This window comes from Aptenodytes forsteri, unplaced genomic scaffold, assembly GCF_000699145.1.
Source record: "Aptenodytes forsteri isolate BGI_AS27 unplaced genomic scaffold, ASM69914v1 Scaffold53, whole genome shotgun sequence".
NCBI classification, from domain to species: Eukaryota; Metazoa; Chordata; class Aves; order Sphenisciformes; family Spheniscidae; genus Aptenodytes; species Aptenodytes forsteri.
Genome location: NW_008795909.1, coordinates 2,122,728 through 2,135,207, shown reverse-complemented (window position 1 = coordinate 2,135,207; position 12,480 = coordinate 2,122,728). Strand labels below are relative to the sequence as shown.

At 39.9% G+C, this 12,480-nt stretch overlaps 1 protein-coding gene across 1 annotated transcript in view; it reads left to right on the top strand.

Moving 5' to 3' along the window:
- Positions 1-205: 205 nt before the first annotated feature.
- EEA1 (early endosome antigen 1) overlaps positions 206-12,480 on the top strand; it is a 72,571-nt gene continuing 60,296 nt past the window's right edge. Inside the window, exons 1-3 of the mRNA XM_019473417.1 lie at positions 206-535; positions 8,024-8,116; positions 11,023-11,145. Of these exons, the coding sequence (XP_019328962.1) occupies positions 206-535; positions 8,024-8,116; positions 11,023-11,145 (546 nt within the window). The remainder of the gene's footprint in view (positions 536-8,023; positions 8,117-11,022; positions 11,146-12,480) is intronic.

The window sequence follows — 12,480 nt, the reverse complement described above, 5'->3', positions numbered from 1 at the left end:
GGCCAGCTGTCTTCCTTATTTTAGGAACCGGCTTTTCCGGCAGCTCAGACTGGTTTGAAAAGCCAAGTTGTGACACTCGTTTATGAAACCCTTCTCGCCTTCCAAAATCCTCTCATATCTCCGCGGCGGTGCTGGCCGCCTTGTAGTCCGCTTGTGGCTCGGGTGGAAGCTGTCAGGGAGGTGCTGGCGAAGGGCAGGTGTCGGCATGGCTCAGGGCTCCGGGAGCCCTTCATCGCTGGTGCTTGGCTGGAGGATGCACCGAAAAGGGTTGAGTCACGCCGGCGGTGGGAAGGCAGCGCTCCAGATCCCGCACCGCAAGAGAGCGGTGTTGGAGTCGTGCAGAAGGCGCTCACGGATAGAGGGGAGACCAGCTGCCCTCTGTGTTTTGTCTGGTGTTTCTTTTGAAGTGTGCTGTCTGTGTAACACCTCTGTGAAAGGGTGTTTTATTGGAAATGCTGGCATGCTTTTCTTATCTGCCATGCAAGGAAGCGTTGCTACAAGAATGAGAGTCAACAGAGGGGAAGAAAGTACATCGGTATGCATACTGCCAACTTTTTCAGTGTAAAGCATACCTCAAATTGTTTTTCGGTCATAGACCCTGAGCAGGTGAAGATCGCTCTTGGTCTATTTGGAGCTTCGTGTTTACAGGGAAGAACTTCCTTCCTGAAGTTTGATGGGAAGCCCTGCTAACAAGCAGGGAAACTTAGTACGGATCTAATTAAATATTGGCAGCATTTAACTGGATGTTTATTGATACTGAGAAATAACAGGCCGTCAAGGAAAGCTTCTATGATGTAGGAAAAAGCTTGATACAGTGCCAAAGGAAATTTGCCCCTGAGTATAAGTTCAGCTAAACACTTCCTATAAAAATCTAAAGTCGGTGCAAAAGTTTTTTGTGTGTTAGAAACAGACATCTTCTCTGAAAAGTTTAAACAAATAACCGTTCCCCAGTAGCTTCCGAAAAGTACAGGATTACAGCAGAGCTAATTGCTAAACAAAGGTGAAACAGACTTCTTTCTGCCCCAAAAATAAATAGAGAAATGCCAAGATTTTTAAAGGTGTTAATCTTTTAATTGGTGCAAATAACTATGCTTTTAAAAATCCAACTCTTATTAAAAGGGCTTTAGGCCTTTTATAAAAGTAGTGATTGTATACACAACCACATACATACCATTTTGACTTACAATCTGCGGTTGGCAAGCTATGAAAAAGACTTTTAATGTCCTTTGGTGTTAATAGTGAGCCTTAGCTTGCTGTCAAATTTGTTCATAAAGAGCATAAGTATTAAAATCTTTCACCTCTCTGAGGCAGTAATTTGAAGGCCAAGGAACCTCCTCTTGACCCTTTTCTTGTGCGTCATTAATGTCGCTGGCAAAAACCTCCACCTTCCAGTCACTGAAACTTAGTTTCTTGAATATGTATTGGGTTTATTATTTGACTATAGGTGATGCCATCCTTTCTAGCCAGATGACTAGTGATACAACTTGAGTTATGAAAGTATGTTTAAAAAAAAAAAAGGAATTCTTTACTACATTCCTGTTTTTTGTAACTCAGCTGGCCATCGAGCTGCAAAGGAGGAATACAAAAGCTACAAAGATACTGTTTATAGTTTTAGTCACTTATTTGAAATTCTGATTCCGGAAGTTTTAAAACATCAGATGTTTCTTTTTTGTACTTCTTCTGTTCCCTGATCACCTTTTTATTTCTTCCACAGTTGTAATTTCTGTTTTTAAAAGCATCTTCACAGTGACTTTGGCATATTTTCAAAATAGAAAGTGTTATATACTCGTTACTACTGAACATTGCTCATTTAGTTTTTGAAATTAGTATCTCCATGCTGTCTTCAACTAGGTCCTCATTTTTAGGTCCTTTCCCTGCAAGCTGTTTCTAAATTTTATGTATGTTTTCAATGTGACATCTCGGGGATCCATCTGTTCTGTACTTTTGCACTGTAACCCCCCTTTTATTCATTCTTGCCACTTTTCAGTTTCATGCATTGTTTATCGTGCTGATCTAGAAAAAGGTAGTCTTTCCCAAAAGACATCTGTGTGGAATGGCCGAGAGACAACTTTCCTGCCCAGATATTTCGATTTTTGTCAGTGTATTCTTTAGAGAGCTGTCTTTTCTTTATTGTGTTCAACTCCGAAGGCCCTTTGTGGCCATTGTGTCCCCTCTACGTTGTTCGTCTACTAGTGGGACAGTGGCTGTTGCCTCTGGTCTGTTAAAGCAGAGCTTACTTCTTATATTTGCAAGATACCAAAACTTGGAGAAAAAAAAAAAAAAAGAAAAACCCCACTTTTTGTAACGAGGAGGCGTTTATTTTCAGCTGGTGGAAAACTGATTACTTTGACCTTCTGAGCCTTCTTCCCATCTCTCATGTTTTGTAGTGAAGGACTCATCTGTTGGGGCAGTGTGACTACTGTTTACATTAGTTTTTGTCTTCATTCTTTGTGTTTAACTGGCTGTTAGCAGTTGGTCTGTATTTGGGTGGTAAGATCCTATTGCTCTGTTTCTAATGATGCTTGAGTTGTTGGTGTTGAGATCTTGGCATCTAGGTGGAGAACAGGGCTTTGCAGGCATTTCTGTAGCTCAGGTAGTACAGTCACTTTTTCTCTTACTCCCAGCTCGGAGCAGAGATATTTACTTGTCTGGGATGCATTGCATCTCATGCGTTACCTATAACTTTCTTTTTTACGTTTATAATTGCAGGGCTCGCTAGATAGCGTATTTACTCGGATGGATGCTGAACTGCAGCTGTGCTTGTGCCCTCCCTGTGGGGTTGAAGGGAGCGCGTGTGCCTCTTCCTGGGCACAAGGTCTGCTTGTGTGGAACTGATGGCGCGATGGGAAAGAAAGGTTTTATGCCCTATGAAGTCAGGAGTCATTAAATTTTACAGTCATAAAATAGCTGTCACACTTCTTTAGAAGTAAACAATATTACTGTTCTGTATTGCACTGTATTCTGTTTCTAGCACTAAGAGTTGTTTGATAACAAGGGCTTTGGCCTTCTTATCTTCTCATGCTTGTGTCTTGTTTGTTGCTTCAGGACCTTAATATGTTTGGACAATAGTGCTCTTCTGTAGTATTTAAATCTGTGCTGGGAAAACTATAAATCCATATTTGTTCAGACTTTCTCAAGGCTTAACATATTTTTTCAAAGGTTTAATTTATTCTGAATTTAAAACTGCTGAAAAGAGTATCATAACTGAATGGAGTGTAGCTATAGACAGATAAATGACTGTGCAAAAATGATACGGTAGCGATCCATATTTATACCCTGCCATTTTAATGCATTAGCTCAACTCATTCATTATATAATTTTCTATTCCTTTTCAGAAAACAAGCTGCAATCGTTGTCGTCCTTTTTGTTGTTAATGATGTTTCTTTATATTAGCTTGCAGTTTTGAGAAAAGAGAGAACGACATTATGAAGTTCAGCATATTACTGCTACAACTCTAGTGCTAGTAGTAGGAACGTATGCTTCTCTGCAAAGTAAACAAATACAACTCGTGACAGCTAGGAAAGAAATACACTCGGTGAGAGCCTAATTTTGCATCAGTCTTTCAACTCCAGGTATGCCTTTAAGGGTCAAATGTTAATTATGTAAAAATACATATACAGGAGCCTGTGTGAAAAATTACTTTTCCTGTGGCATTCATAAGTCATTCTTTTGCTCCCCTGTATAGTCCAACTGAAAACAAAGAGCATCGTTCTGAATCTTTCCTTAGTTCACAAAGTCTGAGTTGTTCAATGTGTTGTGATTTATTTTTTTTATGGAACATGATATAACAGTGGCCTGGGAGCCTACCTTAAATGTGTGTGAACCTATTTGAACATGCAATGATCAGTTAAAGAAATATTCCCAATCCCCCATTCTTTATATGGCTGGTGAAGGATGTTTAAATTATATTACAGCCTTGAAAGATAAGTTAATTGCATTTATGGTCTTGGTTTCCATAATGTCCTTGCAAATTTGTATTAAATTTTTGTTGCTAGTCTGTACTACTTTGCAAATGGATGCTATGGGGTGTTTCTCCCAATCTTGAAAGTTACTTAATGACCTCTTTCCTTCCCACTCTTCTTCCCTGTGCATGCCACTCACCAGAAAATGCCACCTATTTGTACTAAGCTTTCTAAATCTAGCTTGGAATTGTGCTTTCTCTTTTAAAGAGAGCACATTGTTTTTTGAAATGTTAAAAGGGTTTTAGCAGGTACTGTTTAATAATTTCTGTCTTGTATATTGTGCGTAATAAGACATGCCATGCAGTGCATTTTAGTGTGATTATAGCATGTCTGAAGCGTTTCATAAAGCAAATACTTTAATCAATCACGTAGTAATAACACTGTACTTTTAATATAAGCTTTCATCCTGGAGGTTTTAATAATCTCCAATTTGTAGTGCTAGAACTAGCAGAACTTAGTATGCAAATCTCATTGTGAAATGCAGCCAACTCTGGGGTGAAATGTGATGGGCGATAAACAATGCACAGTAGCGTTGTATAAGAAGTTGCGATATAAGGTGAAGAAAACATTGTGCTAGTTGTCACCGAAGATTCTTGGTTTTGGGACGAAATGATTCATTAGGTATGCTGAAAGCATGCGCTCAGGTATTGCAAAAGTGGAGGTATATGCCGTCTGTCTAAAGAGATGGTTGGACCATCTCTTAATGCTGTTGCCCAGGCTACCAACTTTTGTTTAGGTTCTCCCTCTGCTCTCGTGTCTTTCTGTCCAAGGCTATGTGAAGGCACATTCTTCAGTTTTTGGAGCTGAAGAGTGGAACAAAAGGCTTCCATTTCTTGTAAAGGATTAGCAGAGAAGTGCATATCCATTAATGCTGACACTTTCTCCATTTCAAAACATCCCATTTCTACTTGTGGATGTAGATGTTGGGACAGATAGGGGTCCAAGTTCTCAGGCTTTCTAGAACAGCTGCCATACAAAAGCCTTTTTATCATGTTCAGATTTCTAAAGCCTTTTTAAAAATTCCTCTCAATAAGAAATTGATTTTTATATTGTGAAAGTTCAGCTCCTTTGTGGAAGAAAGCTTTGACACCTGACCTCTTCATGTTCCCTTATGTAGACATATGTGTGTATATACATCTTCTTTGGATTGTTTGTTTTCGCACAGAATGGATTCACAAGTGAGCCTTACCTCTGGGTTGCATGATTGTGGTTTATGGATTGCATGGAAAGGAACTCTTGAATTATATAAACCAAAGAAAACTGTTTATAACATTAGATGCAATATTCTAACTTGTCTGTCTACTGAGAAACTTAACTACACCTTACCAATTGTTTTAGATATTATTCCTCCGACTGTCAATGCACACAATCCACGTCTTCATTAATGGAGTTACTAAACTTGAGTTTCAGAGCTGTCCTGCAGGACGTGTGTTTCTGTAGGGCAGCGCTTCAGAGATCACAGAACAATTTGGATGGGAAGGGAGTTCAGGGGCTCTCTAGTCTGAGCTCCTGCTGTGAGCAGGACCAGCTTGGAGGTCAGGAGCAGGCGGCTCAGGCGTGGCCTCACGCTGGAGAAGCTTTTCCATATGTCGAGTGGGAACCTCTCTTGTTTGGGTTTTCGTGTCTTGTCCTCCCACTGTGTGCTGCTGGGAGCAGCCTGGCTTCTTCTTTTTGATGACCTCCTCATAGCTGGTGGTGGGGCTGCTGTTAGACCCTCCCAAAGCTGTCTCTGCTTCAGGCTGAGCCAGCCCTGTTCCCTCAGCCTCTCCCCACAGGGCAGGTGCTCCAGCCCCAGCTGTCTTGGTGGCCTTTTGCTGAACTCACTCTGGTTTATCAATGTACTCCCTGGACTGGGAGAGGCAAAACTGGATGCAGTATCTCCATGTGGTCCAACTGGTGCTGGCCAGTGGAGGATGATCACTTCCCTTGGTCGGTTGGCTGGGCTCCTGCTAATACAACCCAGGATGCTGGTGGCCCTCTCTGTTGCCAGGGCACCCTGCTGGCTCCTGTTCGGCTTGCTGTCTGACACAAGCCCCAGGTCCTTTTCAGCAGAGCGGCCTGTGTTGCTGCCAGGGGTTTTCCTTCCCAGGTGCAGGACTCCGCATTTGTCCCTGTTGAATTGCATGAGGTTCCCATCGGCCCATTCCTCCAGCCCATCTAGGTCCCTCTGAAGGGCAGTCCTGCCCTTGAGTGTATCAACTGGTTCTCCCAGTTAGATGTCATATGAAAACTTGATGAGCATGCACCTGTGGTCCATGCTGGGATGTGCCTTGTTTACTGTCTGTATCAGTGACCTGGAGGAGAATTACTAATGCCTTCACTTTGACATGCTTTGCATGTGCATCGTATTCTTTGCTTACACCCTTTTTTGCCTCTCCTATTACTAACTTGGAGAGCTTGCGTCACCTTGCCTATTGCTTTTGTATGCTGTACTAGAAAGAAACTATGTTGTGTTTTTATTTTCTTTAGAAACATAAAAAAGTAAAACTTAAACAGCTAAAATAAAAAAGACACGGGAGTAGGAAAACCAGCGTATGTTGATCACTTAACTGATGACCCCAGGGAAGGCTGGAATGAGGAGAGATGGTCCTCTCCTTACTGTTGGCAGCCCCGATAGCTCGCTGCTTCACCCCTCCTCACTTCCCTTTGACTAGTCTTCAGAGCCTTTCTAAAATTGAACTCTATGTCACTGGGAGTTAAGTCCTTAATCAGTAAACTTGACCTTTTTATTACATATTTTTTTTATTTGATTAGTAATAAAAGGCTGTAATATTTATGAAAGTTGGAAATAGAACGTCCTTTACAAAACAAAGCAGGAAAGTATACTTAATTTTCAAAGTATGGAAAAGCCTGTGTGCTGCAGATATCTTATAAAAGGTTATACAGCTGATTTGTCTGAAAAAAAAAAAGAGGATATATTTGAGCAAAAAAATTCTGAAACAAATAAGATTTTGGAGACGCCAAGATCTAGAAACTAAAACTATTTATCTACTTCTGTCCCTCTCTCTCTAGATTTCAATCTATATATTTAAAAATCTGTATCTTTAATCCCCCTATATTAAATCAGAAAATCCTTTATAAAATTACAAGTATTTCCAGATGGGCTAAAATACTGCGGTAGCATTACTTCATCCCATCTGCAATTGTCATCATGGAATTGGATGATGAACTTTTATTCTTTGTTGAAACTAGGATTGCGTATCAGTATTAAGATAACTTCTTTACTGATGTTTGCTTCGAGAATGCTAACTCTTCGGCCATCAGTCGAGTAGTGGCATGTTGGAGATGAGTAAGAGAAGTTAAATCAAATCTAAATCAAAGTCAGAGTTAAATAAGGATTATAAGTTGTGATTCATCCATCCAGATTTTGAATCAAGTAGTGTTTCAAATTTATTTGCTTATTTTCTCTAAAGCTGTACTTTCAAATCAATACTGTTTTGCTTTCCAACATATTCATAGGATTTTATTTTTATAGGTTGTCTTACTGATTAACATGGTTTAACTTTACCACAGGCTTGACACTTGATTTTTATTTTTATCTTTTCCAAATCAAGGCAGCGTACCTGCTTGTGCGCTTATTGTATCAACAGGGTTCTCACTCTTTAGTTTTCCATCTTTCAAGTATTTAAAGGCTTGTTCAGATTGTAGACAAGTTATCAAGAAAGTAGTATGATACTAGTTTACTACTTCTGAAACTGTTTAGACTGTAATTTCTAGTGTTTCCCAATTTGATATAGAGACTAATTTAACGTCAGAATGAGTGATATAAGGGCAGAGTTTAGTCTAATTCTTGTGTTGAGCATTCATGAGGGGAAGATTCTGGCCTTTGCTTTCTGATGTTTGCTTGCTCTTTGATGTATGAGAGTCTTGGATAAAAGCTTTTGTTGAAGTGTTGCACTGAAAATTATATAATTGCTTGTCAGCTTGTTTACTTCATTACTCTTGTGGAGGGAAAATACTTCTGTATTCCAGCAAGTAGAAGAGAAGCTTCATGGATACCTACCATGCTTTATTAAATGCAGTCTGTGGACACTAATTTTTCTCTCCTCCTTCTCTTTCAGACTCCAGGTAGAGGTGGGTCTCAGAGCTCAGATTCAGATTCATCTGCCACACCAGGAAATGCCGTGGACGTGAACAATGAAGGCTCCTCCGAGGTACTGTGCACCATACGTGGGACTGGAGTCTTAAACCTTGGGTGCTGTTTCTCTAATTCATGAAGCTGTTGGGAGTAACTTTTTTGATGCCCTACCTCAATAACAGCTGTACTAAAGAAGAATTGGTTGTTATTTTCTCTTCTCAGAAGTGGTTGTTATTTAAATAAAAATAAGGGCATCAAAGCCATATAAATATGCAGCTCTTAATTAGGCTTATCTATCTAAATGGTCACAAGCAATCCTTCCTGCAATCCTAGAGATGAATTATTAAAATTAAAAGCAATGAGACACAGGCTTAAGACTCTTCATTAATAAATCTTTTATGAGAGTTCCGAAAAATAGGGCTTAACATTTTGTCACACTTATACTCCCTTTTCATCTTTCTTCTGCTAAGCTATAATGTATACTGGAAACCACCTCCTCCTCATAAAATATCAAACGTGTTGGTTTTTGTTTGGTGTTGGTGTGTAAATCTACCACTTCTAAATCCTATCAATTTTTTGTGCTGTATGCCATACTTAACCAGCAGAATAAGTTGTTATTCTTGCTTCAATCCCATATTACAATGTCTTTGGATTTACAGTGTTGTCAAATATTAACTGAAAAACGCAAACTGACTTCACTGGCTGTTGAAGCTAGTTTGTGCTAATGTAGCCTGATTACCTAGCTTGAAAATGTTTCAAGCTTAGCATACAAATGCAGTGCAAGGTTAATTACTCCTATTACAGCATTAAAGGGAGCAAAGTGCCCTTTCTTACACTGAATAAAGTGTATGACGATTCAAATACTCCTGTGTTTTCTATGATAAAAGATAAGAGAAGTTTTCACTGTGCTGTTTAAAATCCTAATTGCCTTCCATCTGTGCATCTGCTTATTTCCTGAAGCCTTATTACAGTCAGTATAATCAGACATTCCTTAATATTTTGCTCCATGTTATATGTCACGCATTTGTGAGTCCAAATCTGTTTTGTATGTATATTTACACTGTCCCTGAAGCAAATAAATATTCTAAAATCTCATTACTTTTGTAGTTAATTAAGGCATAAAAATATGCAGTGAGATAATAGCTTCTTTCCAAAGTTTGGCTAAAATTGCACAATTCTGCTAAGATGAGTGCATTATCACTGACTGTACAGCTGGTGGATGTCACAAGGTACCTCAATACTAATGTAGTAGTATTTTCCTGACATAGCATGAGCTTTCAAAGTGGTGGTGTGCCTGCACTATTGCAGCATTGGCTTTTCTTGCTACTGAGTTGAAACTGGGTCAGACCAAAGGCTGCTGTGTCACTTTTGGTTGATACTTTCTCATGTTATACGGTATCTTTTACTTGTCAATAATTTCACTAGTTACAAGTGGCGTGTTCTGCTTAGCATATAATTTCAAAATCTGTTTGAAAGTAAGCTCCGAAGCTGGTGATGGGTTTTTATTCTCCTGAGATTCACACGTTACAGCATGCAACTTGAGCCTTTCTGTTGGTCTTCCTTTTCCTGCGCAGCTGGCCTAAGGTGTTGTCTCTCTGAGAACTTGTCTCCAGGAGCACCGTAGCCAGACTTTGCAGAATGTTTGCTCTCCATTTTATCGTTATGTTCCCACCAGTTGATTTTGTTTTCACTCCAGTTTCTTGGCTAGATCTTCTAATTTGTATTGCTGCAAGATTCAAATGGAGAATAATTATTAAATCTGTGCAGATTCTCATGTTTCCTACCTTGTCAAGCCTGGTTAAAATCAATCCTGATTTTTGAGAATTGCAGTATGAAACAAAAGGAGTGGGGAATTCTGAATTCAAACTGTTCCTTGCTCAAGGAGAGGTGAAAATCTGTTTTAGTCCCATCTGTGGCCGCGTCAGCACTTCAGATCACACATGGACCTGTAATCAAGTCTAGATACTTCTTTTATTCACTGTGCAATCTGCCCAAGGAGGAAACGTTTGAGCCTATCCTACCTTTGTAGCTTAGGTCCCAGTGCAACTCTGTCTGCAATACAGGGTTGCTAAAACTCCATGCTTGCAGTAAGTCTACTAGCGTGCTTGTGCTTTCATTAGTGTAATGTGGCTGTGTTAGCTAGACAGGTTTGCCACAGACATCCTTTTTGGAAGGGGCCTCAACCTCTCCATGCATGCACGAAGGGTTGTGTTCAGTCTGCTCCACCTGCCCCTGTAGTGCTCTGCCATGGAGGTGCAGGCATCCTCCAGCCAGCAGTGTGGAGAGAGGCACAGAGCACTTTACTCTCCACCCTGCTTTTTCCTGGTGTTTAAGCATGTAGTGTCTGTCTTGAAGATGTAAAGCTGTTGTTCTTCAGAAACCGGTTTAACTTTTGGCTTTGGTAAATCTCTGGTGAGCATGCTGAGGTTTTTTTTTTAAATTCTACCAAGGAGGGTGCATATTTTTTGCTAAGTGAGTGTGCCAGCCAGGTGTGCAGCTGCACTGGCACCTAGGCCTCTCCTGTTGCTGCAAACTTGCAGTAATTTGCAGGGGTATTTCTGCAATCTCACCACACCACCCTTGTCTCTCTCTGTGAAACATCTGAACACCCTTATGAGAAACTGTGTGGTGGATCTGATGTGATGCCTTATAATGGTCCCTTCACAATTTGTTATGCAGCTTATTCCTCTGTCACATGAAGGGGGTACCAAGAGTGTCTGGAAAACATATAGTAGTATGCAGCATGGTGCTGGCTTTTAAAGTGTGTTTTAGATTTGTTTATTTTCATGTTCTTAATAACTGTTCCTTCTTGCCTTCTCCATGGTATTATGTGGTTTGCAAAAACTATCTTTCCAAAAGGAAAACAAACTTTGCTTTTGGTGATTGTAGAGAACTTTCAGCATAAGAATTTGAACAGCGTTTGAGTCCAAATCTGCTTTTTTGTCTTTATTAGTTTCTTAAAAACAAATATGCATTTCACAGGGCTTCATCTGTCCACTATGTATGAAAGTGTGTGTAACTCCCACTGATCTGTCTGAACATTACCAGAATGAGCACACTGGGACAGAAGGAAGACAGGAGCTTCGTGACCTCCCAGCTGTTACTGTGGGTCTTGTTTATTTTTTTTCAATAGCTTTGGTAATGGGCTGCTTTAAATGAACATACATCTTTTCTCGTGGCTTGGGTGATGGCTTTTCAAATTGTTTCTTTTGATTCCTTGCTGAAATGTAATTTGATCTCTTATGCATGATTCCAAAGTGTACATTCAGCAGTAGAATTAATCTGTGTCTAGCTTTCTGGTTTGCAGTTGTCTCTCACATGAAACATTTGCAGTATTGGGAGACTTGCTGTCACTGATGTATTCTTTCTGAACAGCTTTTGCTTGATATTCTTGTAAATAAGGCTATTACATTATTTGATTTACTTCACTTCAGACTCAGTGTAGTGATAAATGCAGTATCGGATCTGGTACATCCTTTGTGAAAAGAAATATTTCGAGCTCTTATTAGCTAACTATTTTTAAAACGGATTTCTAGTGGGAGATAGGTACGTTGGGTAAAAGATGGAACAGAGGACAGGAATATAAAAAAATTTAGAAGCTTCTTGAACATGTTTAAGAGCCTTACATGTTGCAGCAACATTATAAAAAGAATTATAAAACCAATTTTTTAATATAGAATTTTACTGGAATTTTTTTATGCCCCAAACAAAATGCAAAGGCTGTTTCAGTTAATAGACATTATAAGTAGTAGTGCATTTCTAAATTCTTCCAATTCCTTATTTTAATTGTGCAGTTTTACACTCCTCAATTGGAAGAATTTAGATTCTGTAAGGTAACAGCCTCCAGCTGCACAAGGCCATCTGAATTTTTTCTGCTGTGAACCTTCAGAGAATATATTTGACTTCTGGGGGCAGGCAGCTTGCCATGTACTAAATGGGTTTGTATGGAGGTGAAGTTTTGCATTCTTTCTGCCAATGTTACTTTTGTTGAGTTTTGGAATCAAAGTGTTTATTCTAGGCTGTGTGAGTGATATAATTTTGTTGTGTTTGCTGCTGTATGCATTTGCTAAGTAGTGCTTTTTTTCCTTCCCTACACTGGATGTGTGTTTACACTTATTTTTGAAGGGAAAACTTCAAACTGTGGGATGTTATTCCCAAAGATGATGAAAGCCATCAGTATAGTGATTATCCTAGAGTTACTTGAGATCTCTTTTCAAGGGTGAAGTGTCACCTGTTAAAGTGAGCAGGATCTGTGGTAAAACTGGCCTGTGCTGCTCTCCTGGAGTGCTGGGGGACCTCCTCAGACCCAGGACACCTGGGGACTGGCTTCTGATTGACTCTTCACTGCCTCCTGTTGAAGCAGGGACCACCTGCTGAGGGACATGGCGGAGGAGCTCACCACGCCACTCTCCATCATTTATCAGCAGTCCTGGTTAATGG